General features: G+C 36.6%; 2 protein-coding genes across 7 annotated transcripts in view; one reads left to right on the forward strand and one right to left on the reverse strand.

Moving 5' to 3' along the window:
• POLB (DNA polymerase beta) overlaps window positions 1-16,678 on the forward strand; it is a 34,610-nt gene extending 17,932 nt beyond the window's left edge. For 3 of the 6 annotated variants that reach the window (XM_020969645.2, XM_020969646.1, XM_078149601.1), the window contains exons 8-14: window positions 1,545-1,599; window positions 1,706-1,778; window positions 3,074-3,144; window positions 4,084-4,170; window positions 11,482-11,546; window positions 12,586-12,725; window positions 15,415-15,650. In XM_020969645.2, the coding sequence (XP_020825304.1) occupies window positions 1,545-1,599; window positions 1,706-1,778; window positions 3,074-3,144; window positions 4,084-4,170; window positions 11,482-11,546; window positions 12,586-12,725; window positions 15,415-15,509 (586 nt within the window). In that variant the 3' untranslated portion in view covers window positions 15,510-15,650. The other 3 variants (XR_002321204.2, XM_078149602.1, XM_020969647.2) reach the window with 3 other exon arrangements.
• DKK4 (dickkopf Wnt signaling pathway inhibitor 4) lies at window positions 15,207-20,438 on the reverse strand. Its single transcript, XM_020969654.2, has 4 exons — window positions 20,146-20,438; window positions 19,020-19,173; window positions 18,056-18,205; window positions 15,207-16,970 (listed from the first exon to the last, which is right to left on the reverse strand). The coding sequence occupies exons 1-4, from the start codon at window positions 20,254-20,256 to the stop codon at window positions 16,720-16,722; spliced, it is 666 nt and encodes a 221-aa protein (XP_020825313.1). The 5' UTR covers window positions 20,257-20,438; the 3' UTR covers window positions 15,207-16,719.
• Between the last annotated feature and the right edge of the window lie 1,446 nt (window positions 20,439-21,884).

Consider the following 21,884-nt stretch of genomic DNA (forward strand, 5'->3'; position numbering starts at 1 on the left):
CACATTTGCCAAAATAATTTTCCTGAGGCACAGTTCTCTAGAGTAAAATACAAACTCCTTAGCCTGACTGTAAGACCATCTCATAGTCTAGTGTCAGCCTGCCTTTCCAGACTTACTCCATATTACTCTCCTTCATCTGCTCTATATTCCGCTCAAGTCTGACTACAAGCTGTTTGTACCATGAACTTGACATTCATGTCTCTTGTCTTCATGTATTTACTCAGGCAGTCTTCTCATTCCTATAATGTATTCATCAACTCTGCTTCTGAATCCTTATTTTCCCTTATGTTCCTTCCATGAAGCTATCCCAGCTCCCAGTTGTCTATGTTCTGCTTCTTCTTAGTGTCTTAATTTACTTGTATCTCCTGACTTCCCAGTAACGTTTAACTACTATAAGGCAGAGATTGTTTTATTTTTATCTTTGTTTCTCCAGTACCTTGCATATAACAGGCATTTAAACAAGTGTTTTGTGATTTGACTTAAATTTCCCCTATATCACATTGTAGGAGGAGCAGACTGATCTAATGGAAAGGAAACTTAATCACTTAACTTTTTTGAGTAAGGAGACCTGGATTTGAGTCTGGACTCCCTGACACTTCGTAATAATGTGACCCTGGGCAGGTCATTTCACCTGTCTGAGCCTTAGTTTCTTTATCTGTAAAATGGGGAAAGTAATTTTTATACTCCCTACTTCACAAGAGTTGTAAAGAAAGCAAAAACTTTAAATCACTGTATAATATTAACTGTTCTTATAGTCAGCATTAGTGACTAAATTTTTCTTGGTTCTCTATGCTTTTAGAAAGGCTTAATTTTATGTTTATACTCTCTTTAAAAAGTGGAAACTATTTTTAGAAAGTGTTGTCAGCCTTCTCAAATTTCCCCTTCTTGGGATAGGGATACTTCATATTGTACAGTAATCTTTCTAACCATAGAATACTTCAGTTTAGAATATTATGTCATTCCTTTATCTAAACATATCTATGAGTTAAATGAATATCCTTCTATCTAAACTTAACCTTTCCTAGGTTTTCTTCCAGGAAGAGACCAATGTTGTTAGGTCATTACTTTCCATGCTTTTATCCAATAATCTGAAATATTCTAAAGAATCTGGTTGTCCTAAGGGATCATATTAATTAATTAGTGCCTTTGTGAAGCCAATTGGCGTAACAAACATGCAGATTCAGGAAAATAGAAGCTGTAACTCTCTGGATTACCAGCAGAGAACGATTTAATTTGTAAAAAACTTATTGACTTGAATTCATTCATTTCATTCTTAGAAGGTGAGTCAGAACATAATATTTACCTGTCACTAAGTATAGATAAGGTTTTCTGTATTGTTATAGCGCTTAAGGTTTTGGCTCCATCTTAGGAATTGAGGTTAAGAAACAAGTTGCTATTATTTAGCTAGTTCATAATGAAGCTTTATTTTTATGTGAGATTTGGTTGCTGAAAAGTCTTTTAATGAGACATCACTTACTTTCAGTGTTCAATTTTAAGGACAATTGAAGCTCACTGTTTTGAATATTTTTTTGTGGTTGTTGTAGATATTTTGAAGACTTTGAGAAGAGAATTCCCAGGGAAGAAATGTTACAAATGCAAGTAAGAGATTATTTTATTGTATTCTAATGGTTTGAGGGAAAAGTGACTAAAATAAAACAGAGCATTTTTAGATTTTGATTTGCCTTTTCCTCCCCCTCTTGCTTAGGATATTGTACTGAATGAAATTAAGAAAGTTGATTCAAAATATATTGCTACAGTCTGTGGAAGTTTCCGACGAGGTGAGTGATTCCTAGTCCTGTAATGTCATATAATAATTGGATTTCCCTATAAGGGCTAAGATTGTGAACCCCAACGAAGTCATTAAAACCCAGTAGTATTGTTTTGAAGAAATGTGCATTTGTTTCTGGGTGATTATTATCTAAGTTAGTTAGATTCAAGGAACAGTTAACTTGTTTTTGTTGTATTGTGATAGCTTTCACAGAATCTATGAAAATAATCTTAGAAAACTGACTTGACCATATTCAGCCACTTTTACCTAAGAAATAGAAGTTGGGTAGTCAGAAGTACTATTGGCAATTGCAATTGCAATTGCAGTTCTCCCATACTAGATTAGGGGAAACCAGAAAGATTAATACTATGGCTTCCTTGTCTTAGAGTTAAAACTTAGAAGCAACAATTGAGAAAAGGGGCTAGAAATACTAAAATTAGGGAGAGCAGCTCATCTCTGTTCTTCCCATGGTACACTACTGAGAGAGAATGCGGGTGAATTCACTAAGAGTGTTTCTCTTTCCAGTTAGGCACCCACCCTGGACATATAGTCAGGTGCCCATTTAACAGACTTATTTGCCTGTCATTAGTTAGGAAAGAATTCTGTCTTCATTATCTTTTCCCCCTGGAGTTGTAGACTTTAAAATAAAATAACTACAGCAAGTATCTATGGACCAGAATCCTTAGTGGTTTTAAATTTGGTGGGCATGAAGGGAATTCAGTATTTTCAGGAGACAGGGCAAATGGTAGGAAGACAAAGTGATAGGAGAAAATTATTTTAAAAAGCAACATCTAGCATGTGTCCTAGAATCAGTGCATATTCAATGTAATCTCTTCCTTGTTTACAGTACTGGACAAAGATCATTCATTGATGTTTAGGATGAAGATTCTCAGTCACCAAAAAAGCTTATGTTCACAATGCTGTACTTACCAGGACAGGAAAGTGTACCAATATATTTATGAAAAATTTCCAACCATAAGGTTTGAACAAAGGTTTTTTGGTTAACATTAATTTATCCAAAATATATGAATGTTCCAGTTAATTAAGGTTTTCTATTTTGAAGCTTAAACCATAGATGCATTTTCTAATACATTGAAATAACTTGTTTGTATAAACAGCATCAGTATTTACACCCATATAGTTAAGTCAGTTAAGATCTTTTAACTTGCTCTGAATATGAAGAACAGTGAAATAGAAAGTTAAGCAAAAAAGTAAGATCTTCCTATGTCATCAACCAGGTTCCACGTCAACCTGATTTCATAACTTTGTATTAAGAATTTAATTTATTGGTATTTATATTCACAGGTGCAGAGTCAAGTGGAGATATGGATATTCTCCTCACCCATCCTAGCTTCACTTCTGAGTCAGCTAAACAGGTAGCTTTACTAAATCCATCAGTTAAGTCGTTAGCTTCTCATAGCAGTATTCATGCTTGTTTGTGTTTGTTGGCATTTGAGTAGTTATAGTAGGTCTTATTCATGACAAGACACTCATTGAGGAGAAGTTTCTTGTGCTGAGTTCTATGACGAGGAAGACAAGGAAATTAGGAAAAATATCTTTTCCCCCAACAAGCTGTGAAAAGGGCAATTGAACTTTGAGAGGGATAAGTTTTGGTAAAGTATTTCCATTGCTGATTGACTGTCAGGATTTAGTAGTAAATATCATAGTTTTTCATGAGAGGAGGATTTTTCAGTTAAAACAAAGTTGGTATTAATGAAAATGCAGATGACATAATGACATAAACCTGGGTATAGCTAACCACATGGGAATTACAGGCTTCATGACAATCTTGATAGCCTAGAACATTGGTTTGCATTGAAGGGATAATTGTAAAGTTTTATATTTGAATTCAAGAAAACGACTTTGTAAAATAGAGAAGACATAGTTAGATAGCAATTTTACAAAGATCTGGGTGTTTTAGTGGACTGTGGCATTGAGAGCCCTTCCAACTCCGAATTATGTGATTCTATGAAAAATGCCATTGCCCTCCACAAGAGATTCAAATATATTAAATTTGTTTTGGGAAATGTGTACTTTAAACATGACCTGGTTTATTAATATGATTTATTCAAATAAAAATATTAATGAATTGTGTATACTTCCTGATTTGATAATTTTTTTTTAATGAGCAACTGTCTTTCCTAAAAATATATTTCATTTACTTATATCAGTTTTTACTGGAGAAAAAGATATTTAATGAAGAAAATAAGAATGCGAGATGTTCTTTTGTAGGTCTTCGGAAAGATGATTTTTAATTCATTAACTTTTAACCTTTTCTTTTTCTTTTGTTTGTTTCACTAATTTTGGTCCTGTAGCCCAGGCTGCTGCATCAAGTTGTAGAACAACTACAGAAAGTCCACTTCATCACAGATACTCTGTCAAAGGGGGACACAAAATTTATGGTGAGGTTTTGGATTTTGAGTAACACAGTTGAAAAAATCTTGGAGACTTCTCAGTAACCTTCCTGGTAACCAGCCTGATTGGTTGCAAGCTTTTCTTCTCTGAAGTCCAATATTATAGTAAACAAAACTGGCATTTATGTAGCTCAGTGTAGATAAATTTATTTAAAAATTTGCTTGAAATGTTCCACTTGTGATCAATCTTTACTGTTGAAGTAGGTAATCAAGGGGGAGCAACTAGGTGGGTCAGTGGATAGTGCGCTGGGCCTAGAGTCAGGAAGACTTGTCTTCATGAGTTCAAATCCAGCCTCAGACACTTACTAGTTGTATGATCCTGGCTAAATCACTCAACCCTGTTTGCTTCAGATTCTCATCTATAAAATGGGCTGGAGAAGGAAATCACAAGCCACTCCAGTACCTTTGCCAAGAAAACTCCAAATGGGGTCATGAAGAGTCAGACACAACTGAAATAACAACAACAGGATAATCAAGGGAACTCTGGCAGTGCTCCTTAATCCAGCTGGTATTTTCTAAATTACTAAGATGACTTAGATATAGAATTGTTACCATTAAAGTAAATTTATTACTAAAATTTTCTGCTAAAGTCTTATTCTTATGCTTCATCATAATGTGGAGGTGACCCTGAGTTATTGACAGCTAGATTAGCAGATGCATAAGCCCTGGAAGGTTCTATGAATCTGGAAAAGCTTTCAATATCCACCTAATAATAGCTTGCATATCTTGTGTCCAAGAATGAATCTAGCCAAGTCCAGAAAAGTTCATCCAAAGTTGATGGCAAGGTGATAAATATTTTGGCTGCAACAGCTCTCAAAGTCCATCTACTAAGTCATAGTGACATCTGTGTCAGCAGAAATATCTACTCTAGTGAAATCGCAGCATTCCTAAAATTCATCTTTAATTTGAAATTTCTGGCAGACCTTTTCCATCATCGAGATTAGAATTAATCTGAAAAGTATTAGTTTACACAGGGGGAAAAAGGAGTAGGAGGTCTACAGGAAGATGCAGGAGGGAAGAGGCAGGGAATGCAAACAAAGCATAATTAGAGAAGGAAATGGAAGAACACTGTTATAGGAGTCTTTTACAATGAAACAAAGTCTAATCAGTCATCATAATCCCTCAGTCTTCCTAGAGGCTTAGGGGATAAAGATGCAAGAAGAAAAAACTGCATATGGATTAAAGATAGATTATCAAACAGTACTTCATAAATATCAACGGAAAAGCTTCTCATAAATCTAGATAATCCTTTTCCTTTTTGACTTGTTAATGTTTGTAATCATATCCTTCTAGCCTCTAATTGGAAGTGTAAAACCTCTGGTCTAAATTCCGTCTATTGCTTAAATTAATTTGCTCAGTAACAGATAGAGTAAGAACTTCGTCATCTGGGATGTTATCACACACACATAACTACCCCTACCTTTGCAAAAACCCTTCAGGAATAATGAGTTAGCTGTACTATATAATTACTCGGCTATTCTTGTTAAACTTTCAGAGACTATTCTGACTGGCATAACCACAGCCCAGCAGCATAGAAAACTATATTCAGGACTATAGCAGTTGGCTGAATAATAATAATAATACTTATTAATTTATGTAGTGTCTTATCATTTTAAAAATGATTTAATATACTTATCTCACTTGATTGTACAGAACTGTTTTCCGGAAGGAAACAGGTATAAAAGGGAAAAGTGGCTAGTTTTAAATAGAGTAACTCAGACCAGATATAATGTTAGGAAATTGTAAGACTCTGTAAAGGGAAAGTAGCTGTATGTTTCAGGACTGTGGAAAAAGCAATAGACTAGGAAATGGGATGTAGATTGTAATTCCAACTATCTTATCTATCTTCCCCTTTCTGGGCTTTAGTTTTCTCATCTGTAGAATTAGGATTATATCTGTTTTGCCTACCTCAGATATGAAGTTGCTATAAGACTCAAATGAGATGATACCTGTGAAACCAATTTGAAAAAGTACAAAGTACACATACGTATTTTATGTATTATTTTCATTATAATATGCCAGTAATCTCTTAATTGCCAAATCTAATGTCTTTTCTCAGTCTTCCTCCTCCTTTGCCTTTCTGCGGTACTTGACACTTGCTCATCTCCTCCTCCTGGATACTTTTTCTCCAGGTTTTTGAGTGTTCCTTTTTGATCTTCCTAAATGTCTGACCTCTCTTCAGTGTCCTTTGCTGACTGTGTCATACCTGCTAACTGTAGGTGTCCCTCAGGGCTCTCTCCTAGGCCTTCTATTTTCTCTCTACAATATCTGACTTGATGATTTCTTCAGTTACCGTAGGTTCAGTCATCTCTATACAGATGATTCCCAGATCTATATGTCCAGCTCTGTTCTCTGTCCTGAATTCCATTCCATCATTGGCCATGTTTTAGACATCTCAATGTGGATAATATTACATAGACATCATAAATTCAACATGTGCAAAACAGTCTTCTCTTCCCAAGTATCGTTCAGGGCACTACCATCCTTCCAGTAACCCAGGCTCCTACCCTCATCTCCTCATTCTCACTTACCCCATATATCCAATTCTTGCCAAATCTTGTTGTTTCTATCTACACAACATCTATATATGTCCCCTTTTTGCCACTTACTCAGCCATTACCTTAGTTCATGCCCTCATCACCACAATTGGACTGTTGTAGTTGATTTCTAATTGTTCTTCCAACCTTCAGTCTCTCCCCATTCTAATCCATTTAGCTAAAGTGATTTTCCTAAAGTATAGGTCTGCCCATGTGTCTCCATTTTACTCTGGAGTAAAATATAAAGCCCTGTATTTGTCATTTAAAGCTCTTAACAACCTGACTCCTTTCTCGCTTTCCAGTCTTCTTATACTTTGCTCCTCCTCACACCTTCTGTGGTCCCTCTCTTCTGGCCTACTTGCTGTTTTTGTACGCAGCACTCCATCTTCCATCTCACTTCTCTGCCCTGGCTTCTTCCCCATGCCTAGAATGCTTATCCTCCTTTCTGCCTTTTATCTCAAATCCCACTGTCTTCAGGTGGTCTTTTCCAATCCACCTAGCTGCTAGTGTGCTATTCCCCCTGAGATCACTTACTTCCCATCTACTTTCTATATAATTTTTACACACCCCATTGTCTCCTCCTTTAGAATGTGTGTTCCTTGAGGGCAGGAGCTGTTTTTGCCTTTTCTTTTTCTTCAGGTAATTGGGGTTAAGTGACTTGCCCAGGGTTACACAGCTAGTAAGTGTCAAGTGTTTGGCTGACTTTGGGGCCAGTGCTTCATCCAGTGCCTCGCTGCCCCTATTTTTGCCTTTCTTTGTGTCCCCATAGCTTAGCACAGTGCTTGACATATATATGTGCCTAATAAATGCTTGTTGACTGATTGACTGTCTAGGAGTGGATTGTTAGAACAGAGGGAATGTGCTGAGGAAAACATTGAGGCACAGAAAGTGAGAAGTGAGGATGAAATAATAGGAGTAAAGTGGAGAGAATGACTACCAAGGAGTAGGCAAACAGGTGGTAAAACAATAGAAGAGATAATTTAGGGAACCTAGACTACCTGACCTTAAAGTAAATTCAGATTTAAAAGGTAGAATTAAACCATCAAAGTCCTATCCCCTAACCTCTTGATGATATAACCTGCAGGCTGGCAGTCATGAACATTTTCTGACCTACTACAAGGAAGTAGCTTGACATTGTTCCGAAATGCCTATTAAGTTGTGAGCATCGATGTTGTGTTAGTTATCCTCAGGATGTAATGTAATTTTTTTTTAAACAAAAAAAATCCTGTAAGCAGCAGTAATCCAGCCTTTTAAAAGCTAGGGCTAGTCCAAATCTTTGTTTGTCTGTTTGTTTAATCAGACTCTAGATAATTGTACTATTTATTCTTTAGCTATATCATTTAGAAATGGAAAAAAGATGAACTTTCCTCCTTTTAGAGGCCTACTATTGACCATAATAGGAATCAGTTACACTGTGGTATTGAGTGTGTACTTGGCCTCAAAAAATTTCTATAGAATAGGGTAGTAGGGATTTCAAGGACAATGGAAGGTACCTAGAATTCCCTGAGGAAATGAAAGAGGTTTTATTTCAAACACTCCACATGAATCCATCCAATTGAAATGCCAAACAGAGCTAATCCATTCAATCCAGCAAGGAATTTACAATAATATACAGAAATTCTCTAACACTAGCTCTCTAGCAAAAGTGCAGGAAATCAAATTAGCCTTGAGGAAAGGAGCAAAACCATTAGATACAATCCTTTTACTAACTTGACAAACTGCAAGATCATTGCCTCAGGAACAAAAACAGCCATATCCGTAAGGTATTACCGTATGGTAATTCCAGATGGAAATAATTTCTGATCCAGTTGAGGGTAGAAGTTGAGTTGAAACTTGTTAATGCCTCAGGAAGATGAGCTTCGTGTTGTGAAGCTAACCTAAAGTTTTACTAATCCTCTAGCCACTGGCCCCTTTATGTGTGGGAAAGTCCTAAGTATAGTCTTCAAAATGAAGATAATCTAGTCTTTAGGGACTCATTAAATTACAGCACTTTAGACTAAATTCTACCCCTGGTTTTTAGTTTAGTGTGTGTGGGTATGTTTTTATCATGAAGACTGGATGAATAAATGAAAAAGCATTTATTAAGTGTTATGTAGAAAGCACTGTGCTATATAAGTGCTTGAGATTTAAATAAAAAGTAAAAAGTTCTTCCTCTCAAAGGGTACACATACTAATGCAGGGAGACAATACATATAGCACTTTTCAACATCAAAGTAAAATGGAAAGGTCCCATGGTCGATAGGGCACAATAGCAAAGCAGATGATAATGCATTGTATTTAATATCAGTTCCGCCAGTCAAATCCTATCAGTTATATCATTTGACAGGGCCCAAGGACTTTGGTGGCAAGAACTTTGTTTTGGAGGTCTTTAGTATTTGTGCCTGAAGTTCCTGAAGAAGTAGTTGCCAGGCCACATTTTCATAAGGATTGCTACCCAGTGGGCTAAGGTAAAAGGAACGCTGGTAGGCTGGGGCCCAGCCATTTCCAAGGCTCTTGGATTTACCTGTTGGTCAGCTGTTGATGTTGGTGGCAAGGAAGGTAGAGCCCTTCTCTACAGATATTTGTCCTCTCAGTCATGGCCGTGGAGCATAAGCTGGAAGCAGGATTGCTAGTCTGGAGGGCACTGTTATTTCCAAGATTTTTGGGTTCAGGGCCCTGGGCTGTCTATCTAAGTCTCAGGAGGTAGTGATCATAATTTGATTTTCGGGTCATAAGCTGTCTCTTGGCTCTCAGGGTACCTTGCTGCTTCAGCTAGGCTGCCTTGCATTAAGTTTGGTGGGGCTGGCTGGTCCCTTCTCTACAGGATTTGCTTCCTTAGACATGCTAACCTCAGGACTGGAGGTCGGGAGGGGGGGGAGAGGGACTGTTATTTGTAAGGCTCTTGGGGTCAGGGTCCTAGGCTAACTCCATCCAAGTCTCGCTGGAAGTAGTAGTTAATTTGATGTTTGTGATGGGTTGACTGGCCTGGTACAAACTGTCTCCTGTAGGGTGTCTTGATGCATCATATAAGTGATAAATGAATAAATCTGACCTGCCTTTTTTTTTTAACATTAATATGAAATTGTTATAAAGTATAGATTAGTGCCCTTGTAGATCTTTCTACTCAAATTTCTGGAAATAACAAAGAATTCATCTTACTATATAAATTTGTTTGGTGACTACAAATGCATTGTGGGTTCATACCTATAAAGTAATAAAATACAATAGTTTCTTTATCACCTGAAAAGCCTTTCGGGGAATTAGAATTGAATTTAGTACTACCCTCAGCATTAATCTGTATGTACTTACTCATATTGTTTCAACCTATTGAAAGTCTAGTTATTACACTTTCTACTTCAAAGAAACTAATGTTTCACTGTCTTTATGGCACTGATGTTTTCTTTGCAGTGGAATGGATTTTTAAAATTTGTGGGATAGAGTTAAATGTATAGCTTAACTTCTGGATTCTTTCCAGGATATGGAAAGTTATAGTTCTATTGTCCTCTGCCCTGGTCAGACAGCATCTGGAGCATTGTGTTCAGTTCTGGATGTCATATTTTAGGAAGGAAATTGATAAACTGGAGAGTATCCAGAAGAGGATAACCAGGATGGTAAAGGGCCTTATGTTCCAGCCATATAAGCATTAGTTTAAAGAATTAGGAATATTTAACCTGGAGAAGAGAGGATGTAGGGCAGCATGATAGCTGTCTTTAACTTTGTGAAGAACAGTCATGTGAAATAATGCTCCACAGGACCAGTGGGGTCAAAATCACAGGCAGGCAGTGCAGGACTTGGAGTCAGGAAGTCTTGGGCTTGAATCCTGTATTGAACATTGAATAGTTGTGTAAACAGAGGCAAGTAATTTAAACCCTCTTAGCCTCAACTTCCTCATCTGTAAAATGGAGATAATACCTGTAGCACCTAAGTCTAAGGGTTGTGAGTCTCAAATGAGCTAATGTGTGTAAAGAAAGTACTTTACACAATTTAAAGTGCTATATAAAGAAGCATGGAAAAAGTCAGGATGAGATCTAGGACCAAGGCATATTAATAACAATAGCAGCATTTATATAGTGCCTACTATGCCAGACACTGTACTGAGTACTTTACAAATATTATCTGATTGAACCTTACGACAATTCTGGGAGGTAGGTACTATTATTACCCCAATTTTACAGTTGAAGAAACTGAGGCAAACAGACTTGGGTTACTTGCCCAGAGTCACACAACCAGTTTGAATCCAGATTTTAATTCAGGGCTTCCTGACTCCAGGCCTAAGCCCCTATCCGTTGAGCCACCTAGCTGCCTACTCCATTGTAGGTAGAATGGAGAATGTATAAAGAAGAATAATATGTAGGTAATAAGATTGAAAAGGAAGGCTGGAGCCACATTATGGGAAGTCTTAAATATAAACTTAAGGGAGTTGTATTTTAGTAATTTTATGTAAATAAATTTATGTAATATATAAATATATTATATATTTGTATATAAATAAATTTATGTATAGATAAATTTAAATAATTTTAGTAATGGATTTTAATAATGAAGTAATGATGAGCTACTGGAGATTTTTAAGTGGTTAGTGGCTTATATGTCAGGAAACTCATTCAGAAGATAGTAATATAAAAACAGAAAAGCTAATAAGATAGATAAAGGGTTCTGATCTAAAATTTAAGCTTTCAAAAGTATAGATTTAAACATCTGCATTTTTTAAAATATGTGATTAAAAGTAAGCTTTCATTTTTTAAATTATCTTTTCTGTTTCTTATCATTTGTTTGCTCTTAGGGTGTTTGTCAGCTGTCAAGTGAAGATGAAGAAGTTGCATATCCATATAGAAGAATTGATATCAGGTATTGTTCACAGTCTGTCTCCAAACTACTTGAGCAGGCAGCTAGGTGGCACAGTGGATAGAGCACTGGCCCTGGAGTCAGGAGGACCTGAGTTCAAATCTGGCTTCAGATACTTGACACTTACTAGCTGTGTGACCCTAGGCAAGTCACTTAATCCTACTGCCTAACCAAAAAAAAAAAAAAGACAAACTACTTGAGCAGTTTTTCCTCTGTTTTCTCTTTCTTATCCAGCTCTCTTCTAGTAAATAGACAAACCCTGAACTTTATTTCTACATTCATAGTATGCTTATTTTTTAGTAAAATAACAGTTTTCAAAATACCATATATTCCTTCTGCAGATGTTGTTTAGTATGAAATATATGTAAAGAAGTCTGATTCTAAACTCTGATTTTGGTCATTAAACAAATATTTATTCTGTTCTTTGCAGAGAAGCTGGATATCACGATGGGCTATATCTTACCTCTTTCTTTAGCACCTAAAAAGATTCCTATCTGAAGATCGAAGACTGTTGGGATGAAACATTCAAGGATGTTGCCATTTCACTCTTCCTTTACTTTCAACAGAACATTGGCTCCTGACATCCTGCAGTCACTCTCAGTAGCCCCATTGTGGGTATATTTAAGTTCAGATCCACAAAAGAATTCTTTCTTGGCCAGTTTCATTTTCATGGCACTGTTTTCCTCAGGTTATCTGGCCACCTCGTTAAAGCAGAACATTTTGTGGCCTTGGCATCAGGAGACTGAGGCAGAGCTCCATCTGTCCTGTGAACATTCCCTGTGCCACCATGGGCATATTATTTCACCTCTAAAAATCTCCATTTTCTCCTCTCTAACATGGGCATGATGGGAATGCCTGTCCTACCCACCTGCCTACCTCAGAGGGCTATTAAGGAGCATTGTCAAAGGCTTAAAGCACTGTGTAATATATTTTTCTTATTAACAGCTTTTTAGGTGTTTTTTCACCTTTAATGGTACCTTAAAAATCCTCAAACATACCATATTAGATAAAAAATTTTGTCCATTTTTTTCTGTATTTTTAGATTGATTCCCAAGGATCAGTATTACTGTGGTGTTCTTTACTTCACTGGCAGTGATATTTTCAATAAGAATATGAGGGCCCATGCCCTAGAAATGGGCTTCACAATCAATGAGTATACAATCCGGCCCTTGGGAGTCACTGGTGAGTATTGTTCTTTTGTTGGCAATGATAAATGGGCATTTTGAGTGAAGAAAGTCATTTACAGAGAAATTTTATTCTTACGAACTTTGATCTGTTAGAAAACCTTCCTGTGGTTAATTTTAACAAGGCCCTGTATCAGTATCCTTAGAGGCAGTATTCAGTACTCGTTCCAGGAAACATTCCCATCTCCATCAAAGCATAAAGCCTGTTAAGGTAACCTTTTTAAAAAATAATATTTCCTTTTTCCCCAATTACATGTAAAAACAATTTTTAACATACATTTTTAAAAAATTTTAAGTGCCAAATTCTCTCCCATCCCCTCCCTGAGACAGTAAGTAATTTGATATAGGTTGTACATGTGCAATCGTGCAAAACATTTCCACATTAGTTATGTTGTGAAAGAAGACGTAGGGAAACCCTCCCCCCCAAAAAAAAACTCACGAAAAAAATAAAGTGAAAAATAGTATGTTTTGATCTGTATTCAGACTCCATCAGTTTTTCCTCTGGATGTGGATAGCATTCTTCATCATCCAAATCCTTTGGAATTGTCTTGGACCATTGTATTGCAGAGAAAATACCTAAGTCATTCACGGTTGATCATCTTACAACATTGCTGTTACTTTGTACAATGTTCTCCAAGTTCTGCTCACTTCACTTTGCATCAGTTCATAGAAGTCTTTCCAGGTTTTTCTGAAATCATCTTGTGCATCATTTCTTACAACACAATAGTATTCCATTACAATCATAAACCATAACTTGTTCAACCATTCCCCAATTGATGGCATTCCCTTAATTTCTAATTCTTTGCCACCACGAAAAGAGCTACTATAAATAGTTTTGTACAAATAGGTCCTTTCCCTCTTTTTTTTTTATCTCTTTGGGATACAAACCCAGTAGTAGAATTGCTGGATCAGAGGGTATGCACAATTTATAGCCCTTTGGGCATAGTTCCAAATGACTCTCCAGAATGATTGGATCAGTTCACAGCTGCACCAACAGTTCATTAGTGCAATTTTCCCACATCTCCTCCAACATTTATCTTTTTCCTTTTCTTTCATTATAGCCAATCTGACAGGTATGTGGTGGTACCTTAGGGTTGTTTTAATTTGCATTTCTCTAATCAATAATGATTTAGAGCATGTTTTTAAAATGACTATAGGTAGCTTTGATTTCTTCTTCTGAAAACTGCCTGTTCATATTCTTTGACCATTTATCAATTGGGGAATGACTTGTATTCTTATAAATTTGATTCAACTCTTTATATATTTGAGAAATGAGACTTTTATCAGAGATACTTACTGTAAAAATTCTTTTCCAGTTTTCTTCTTCTCTTCTAATCTGGCTGCATTGATTTTGTTTGTGCAAAACCTTTTTAATTTGATATAATCAGAATTATCCATTTTACATCCCATAACGCTCTGTCTCCTGTTTGGTCACAAATTCTTCCCTTTTTTTTTTTCCTTTCTTTTTTTTTTCCCCACTTTTAGGCAATTGGGCTTAAGTGACTTGCCCAGGATCACACAGCTAGTACATGTCAGGTGTTTGGTCTGAGGCCGGATTTGAACTCAGGTCCTCCTGACTTCAGGGCCCGTGCTCTATCCACTGTGCCACCTAGCTGCCCGAATTCTTCCCTTTTCAAGATAACTTTTTTAACACTTGCAAATTACCTACTTTTTTCCTGTCAATTTACATTGCAATTTACATTACATTTACAAACATTTATTAAGAACCTACTCTGCAAAGTACTATAGATATAGAGTTAGAAACAGAAAAATGAAAATAGTCCTGTTTTTCAGGAGTCTCCCAAGAGTCTATATTCTGATAGGGTATTTGACATAGATACAAATAAAAAAAATACAAGAAAATCTGAAGAGAGAAAAAGCATTTAGAACTAGGAAATCAGGAAAGGTTTATTGTAGGAAGCTGCACCTGACCTGAATCTTAAACTCAGACTTCTCAGAGGGATTGTCAGAGGAGAATGCATTCCAAGCAAGGGGATCAACCTGTAGAAAGTCACAGAGGCAAGAGAGAAGTGCTGAGTTTGGGGAACAGCAAGGAGGCCATTTAACTTGAACACAATGTGTGTGAAAAGATATATTGTGAAATAAGTCCGGAGCTAGGCTGGAGCCATATTGTGAAGGGCTTTAAAGGCCTGAGGAGTTTTGGTTTTTTGTTGGGTTTTTTTTTGTTTTATTCTTTTTTTTTTTAATTTTATTAATTTATTTTGATTTATCAACAATCACTTCCATATGCTTTTGAGTTGAGGAGTTTTTATTTTAGCCCAAAGGCAAATAGAAAGCCACTGAAGATTGAATAAGGGAGTGACTCCATCAGATCTGTGTCTTAGGAATTTGGTAGCTATGTATAGGATGTGTAAGATGGCCTAAGACCAGATGCTGTTGCAGTTTCCAGATAAGAGGTGATGAGGGAGGGACTTAGCAAGGGTAGAGGCTGTGTGAATGAAGATAAGGGGACAGATGAGAGAGATTAATCAAGAGGCATTTATTTATGTGTCGGGCATTGGGCATACATGTACAAAGAATGAAACAATTTCTCCTCTCAAGTAGCTTACATTCTAACATGTCAATACTTGGCAACTGATTGGATGTGAGGGATGAATGAAAGTGAGCCATGGGAATTAAGCCCCAAATCTAAACTCTAGAAATCTTTTTCCTCTTCCATTTTACAGGAGTTGCTGGAGAACCCCTCCCAGTCGACAGTGAGAAAGACATCTTTGACTATATCCAGTGGAAATACCGAGAACCCAAGGACAGAAGCGAGTGATGCCTTTGTCAATGCCAAGAACCACCACACGGCAGTCTTTATTTCTTGAACTTTACTGTGTAAGGGTCCTTATTGTTTATAAATAATAGCTTCCTTTTCACTCTCTAGCCTTGTAATCATTAAACTATCCGGCACAATCAAGTGGTATTATTCTTATTTAATTAGCAAATAGATCAATTTAAGTATACATATTTTATTCAGCTTTATTCTTTATGAAGAGTTTAAGATAAATATTATGAGGAGAGAAAAGGAAAACTGGTTGATCTCTGCAAGAGACTTTACTCTGCCACTTTTTGCCCCACTTAAGGATTTTTCAGTGTTTCTTCCTAGATCCTGTCTGTACTTCAGTCAGATATGTTGTGCCTGGGCTTCAGGAAACAATGGCTTATTCTTCTAGAAATTAGGGTTTTGGTTTTTTTAGCTCCATTTCATTCTTCTGTTATTCTCATATTTTAGTCATAACTAATACTTGTGACCCAAACAGCTGCAATTTCCCTTGAAAAGAAACTGGCACTAGTAAATTGGCTTCTAAATCAAACTAGTTCATCTTTCTGTGTTTACCCACTAAATTATGTCCTCTTCACTTTTTCTTGGCATTATCATTCAGATGTTATGGATAAAGATCAGAAGTATGAACACCATGTTTTTTGAGGTGAAATGTGTATTTTCAGTTCTAGAATTCCTTGGGAGTTATAATTCTATAACACAAAAATAAGTCATCTGCTAAGCAAAACTTTTTTTCTAATACTGTATTTAATTTAAACTGTCATATAATTTCACCTATACATGACGATATGGCATTTGTGTGTTAGTGGATGAGAAATCAGTATCAAAACAGCAGGTGTTTGGTTTACCAATATTTGTGAGGGTTATTTTCATTGTAAGTCTGCAGGAATTGATTTACTACTGCCTTCAAACCCCCTTACTTTTCTTCCGTATCTGTCAAGAAACCACTTAATGGTTTGTTATTAATTGAGTCACCAGGTTAAAACTACATTTTTTTGTTTTCAGGGACCTCAGTTTTCATGTACATTGAAGAACACAGACAAAGAACCAGCTCCTTTTCCACCATGGTTTACAGTAGTAGTTTCAAAGTATCAGATAGTCTAGCTTTAACTTACTTCAAGTGTTGCATGATCCTATTACAATATTAAAGGCTTTAAGAATCAGTTTGAGTTTTGTGTTTCCAAAGATTCCAAGTATTTGGAGACTAGATTTTTTGGCAGACTCTTAAACGTGAATGTTTTCGAGGCCCAGTACTTTGACTTCGGCAAAACAGTCCAGGACCACAGTCACAACGCTGGAAAATTTCTGGAGCTTGAGCACCATCTTTTTGGCCACGTCTAGAACAAACTTGCCCCTCCAGGAGGACTGGCTTACAAATTTTTGTCCAAAAATGACGAGCACAGCAAAGTCCAGGATTGCAGTCAAAAGTTCGTAGACAACTTTCGCCTTCTTGCCCTGTAGAAAAATCAAGATAGGTTTTTTAGTAACACTACACTTGTATCAGTAGATGGTGTTGGTTGTTGTTTAGTAGTTTTTCAATCATGTCTAACTCTTCACGACTCCATTTGGGGTTTCCTTGGCAAAGATACTAGAGCAGTTTGCCATTTCCTTCTCCAGCTCATTTGACAGATGAGGAAACTGGGGCAGAGTTAAGTGACTTGCCCAGGGTCACACAGCTAGTAAGTGTCTGGAGCCAAATTTGAACTCAGAAAGATGAGTCTTCCTGACTTCAGACTTCCATCTGCTGTGCCACCTAGCTGTCCTGAAATTAATATTATCTATGCTTCAGTGATTTTTATGTATCTTGTTAAACATTTCCCAATTACATTTTAATCTGATTCTCTTTGGGAGTTTTGCAGACCACAGTGTTTACAGCACTGGTTTAGGACACGGACACACACACACACGATGGCCGGTAAAGTCCCCACATTCAAATTATATGATGCTTTAAGTTTCCATGGGATTGGAAGTTAGACTTTATATTGAAACTAGAATTAAGCTTTCATACCTAAGAATTGCCATGAAAGTAGCTTTAGTAATGAAGCTTTATGTTTACTATTTTAGAGAGGAAAATTATTGCTATCAGAATTTATATTCTGATCATGGAGTTATCTCTGAATTCTGTGGAACAGTTAAGGAACTTCTAGTATATATTATAAATTAAAACAGTGAAACATCTAGAAAATTTCACTTAACTTGATAAGGTTTGTTTTTCTACAAATATAAAGAATACAGTTCTTTTACTAATGCAGTCTGAGGATCAAAAGATGTAACCTGGTGGGTTCTCTCATCAATGAATAATTTGTGATTAGTATTCATGTTGTACTGCACTGGTTTCTGCTATTCTTATTTCATGTTCCCTATCCCCTTTACCCTAAATTTGTTCTTTACCCTCTATCTCTCCTAACACTGAGCCTCCTGCTTTGCAGCAGAACTAAATTAGAAGGCAGAAGACAGGTTTTGTTTCATCTAGTACCTTAACCCCAGAAGCCTAGAGGAAAAAAGGAAATCATTTTACTGTGTTAATGGTGTTTCCTTACCTTTGCTGCCTTGGGCTTTGTTAATGTCGGGCTTCTTTTTGGGTTTGCTTTCTTGAATTGGATGCTGGGTTGTCACCTTGGAATCCAAGCCTTCTTGGCCATCATTTCTCTCCAGGATTGGGCTTGTCTCCTCAATGAGTGTACAAACATCTGAGGGACAGTCATTCAAGGCTCGAGTTACTACATTTTGGGGGGCATATCATAGTATGCTTTGGCAGCACCTGTGTTTTCTATTTCTGTTATTTTAAATACTTGTTGCATGTTTCATTACTTTAAAGAACCATGATTTCATCATTGTTAGTACTCCTTCTAATGATATAGAACGTAATCCAGATAGTATTGAACTGCTTTGGCTAAAAAAAATCAATTGCCTGGTGGTTTGTTATTTATTTTGTATTACCTAGGTAGTATGTAATGTCCTTGAGAACCGAGACTATTTGTTTTTATCTTTATTTCCCCAGTTCATGGTAGGTGTTTTAATAAATGCCTATTGAATTCACACACACACCAGTTTATCCAGTACATGCTTTTAAGCCTTTCCAGTTTGATAAAGGACCTGCTTGTGGTCTGTTAGCATAACCTGCAAAAACCCAGGGTCACTTCCATACCGTGATGAAGACTAGAGGATAACTTTAGTGGAAGATTTTTTACATGTCCCAGAAAGTTAAAGTTGGTTTAAGAGGGAAACGTATGAAGTATGTATCATGGGAAAAAGGAATAATTACAATATATAATATTCAATTTTGGATTATTTTAAGGAACAAATTCTTAACACAAATAAAACTAAGAATAACTCATTAAGAAATGTTTAAGTTAAGGAAGTGTAAGTTAAGGTGAAAATTATAAGAAACCTAAAACTTTTAGAGGAGCCTTTTAAGTGTTCTTGGGTATATGGTATACATGTGCAGTGGCTTTTAAGGGCCATATCCAATTTAATGCACTGCCTGGGTTCATGATGGCTTACCATTGACACAGAGAGTCCCTGGACAACACATGCCATTACGCTGGCATCGTTTCCGTAACCCCCGGCACATTGCACAGAATGGCTTTTCATCTCTGGATTTGAGGCAGAATTTTTTGGAACCACAATCCTTGTCATTCAAGCACTGTGAAGAACCCTGTGAAGTAAGAATACTTCCATTAAATAGAAAATACAGAGCAAGAAAACCCACCAGTATTTCAAATATCTCAAAGGACTTGGAGCAGAAGAGACTAGAGATTATCCAGTAATCTCCAAAGTGAGGGATACCATCCCGGGGGCCACAATCCAGGGGGGGCCATAGTGGCTGTGGGTACAATTGTACTCTTAATCTGAGACTTCTTTCCTAATTTGTAAGATTTTTAAGGAGGCACTGAATAATTTTTGTTTTGAAAGGGGGCAAAAGACTAAATAAGTTTGGGAACCTCTGATCCAACCCTCCTCATTTTACAAATTAGGGAACTGAGACCTTGAGAAGCAAAGCCAGGATAAAAGTTAAATGCCTACATTTTAAAATTCACCCAACAAGCATTTATTAAGCAACTATTATATGCCAGCTTCATTCCCAGAGTCCACATTTGGCTTTTTAAGATCATCAAATTTCATGCCATTATGGTATTTACCTTTACTGTAGCAACTTCCACCATTCATGGAATTGTCATTTGCTCTTTGTGAACCTTCCTGAAAATTTAGCGTTCTGGCTTTGTGGCAGTGCCTTCACACATAACAAAGGATGCCAACAAACAAAATGAATTTATGTTCTTTATCCTTAAAATAACATTTTAAGTACTGCATATTCCGTGGTTTTCTTTCCAAGAGCTTTTAGGTTTATTATTGAAATGAGTCTCAGCATCTCATTGTTCAGTGGCATTAGATTATTAGCTTCACTTTATGTGTGGAAAAACAGACACAAGTTTCACTGTGTATATATAACAGAGTGAAGGCAACATATTTTATTACTATTCCTATTGCCTGTGCCAAAGCCCCCTCCCTTCCAGGTAAGAGACTGTTACCTATGGATTTTAATGATTTCATTATAAAGTCTGGAACTTCACCAATGAGACAAACAGCATACCCGATTATGAGCATTCATCCCCAGCACAAATTTTACCTTCCGAGGGTCTTGTACCTCAGCAGAACTCTTGATGGTATTAGAATCCAGAACCAAGGCTCCCAGGGGAGAGCACAAATAACTTAGTCCCAGCAAGAAAACTACCACCATTCTTCAGGTATGCAGATCCCAGTGTTTGCTATTCTTAGGAGACTTGCTTGCAGATTTCACTCACTACCTGCCTCTCTGCACGTGCTCCTGCAAACTAGTAATTAGTTTTGCCAAGATATAAAAATATAAAGTCTTGCAAAGCTTCCTCTGCAATAGAGAATTTCAGGGCTAAGTAATGAGTGTGAAATGTGATGAATGAAACCTGACCAGTAGGCTCCTTCCTGGAGTATTTATAGCCAGATGTGCCCATTTCTCTCATCCTCCCCCCCCCAACATTTCCTTCCTCTTTAGCCCACACAGGCTTCAACAAATCCCTTCAAATCTGTTTGATCAATAGTTCAAAACAAGGACTCAATAGAGTGAGAGAGGAGGCAGGGCTGCAGCAGCTTCTTCTCCTCCTGGGGCTGAATCCCTCCTAATTATTGCATATCAAAGTGAGTTCAAAGGGCTCAGAGAGGAGCAGGATGTCTGTATCAAAGGCAAACTCTGATAATCACCTGCATTTCCTACCTTCAATAATCCTTTGCAAAAAAAGAGTCTAAGATCTGTTTTCACAGCTAATTGTGCTCAAAGAAAGAATGAATCATATTGGCCTGTGTTGGAGAGAGGATGCCAAAAATTAACGAGTTACAAAATATACTGAGAATCATTAAACTGTGCCTCAAATAGTGAAAAAGGTAAAAAACACTTTCTGATTATCTCTATCATCCAGATATAAAAAATCCTACCAGCTTAAAAGCAGCTGCCAAAATAACACCTGTTTTAACTAAATATCAATTTGGAAAGAAAGTACAATGGTCCTTAAATGAAAAAAAAATTGTTTGAAGTTGAGGTTAATTCAGAAAATGACGAGTTTCATAAAAAATCTTTTTCTGATTTTATAGATGTTAGCAAAAAGTGCATTTTTTACTGAGTTTCACACCACATTTGAAAGAACTAGCAAAAAGCTATTGGTTCATTTTATCTGTGATGTAATTTATATCATATTCTCTCAAATTGAATTAAATGGAAGCAGACTTCTTATGGTAGCTGATTTCTTAAGTTATTATCCTGACCCATTTCCAAACTTCCTAATTAAAAATTACTTTGCTCCAGCTCCAGGTCCTTCCTATCAGATTGTTTTTCAGTCAGAACTATTGAGAAGACAGGTCAAATGTCTTAAGTAATTTAAGACTGGAGTCTAAAGGGAGAACAACAAAATTGCTACTTTCCCTCTTCATTTTCTTTTTTTTTTTCCAGTTTAAATTCATTCCAGTATTTCAGATGTGAGGTGTTTCTAACTGAATTCAGCCTTTGTCACATTTTCACTTATGGCTTATCATGATTTAAAGTGTTTCCAGAAAGCTTTTGCAATATAGCAATCTGTTGCAATTTATCTAAATATTCCTTTACAAGTCTGAGATCTCTCCATTTTGAAGTTCACTGTAGATTATGACCAATATAAAACTGGCTTACACAGGTTGCCTTATAACCCAAGTCTTAACTTTATGGCTCTATTTCTCTCTTTCAACAGCTTTACTGGATTACTAACTGCTTATATAGTATAATGGTAGCTATTTATGCTAGCTAACACCACTCCCCCAATTGGAGAAAATGAACTTTGTTAGGATAGTAAGGATATGGCTGGA

The sequence above is a fragment of the Phascolarctos cinereus genome, unplaced genomic scaffold (genome assembly GCF_003287225.1).
Source record: "Phascolarctos cinereus isolate Bilbo 61053 unplaced genomic scaffold, phaCin_HiC Scaffold_2;HRSCAF=192, whole genome shotgun sequence".
NCBI lineage: Eukaryota > Metazoa > Chordata > Mammalia > Diprotodontia > Phascolarctidae > Phascolarctos > Phascolarctos cinereus.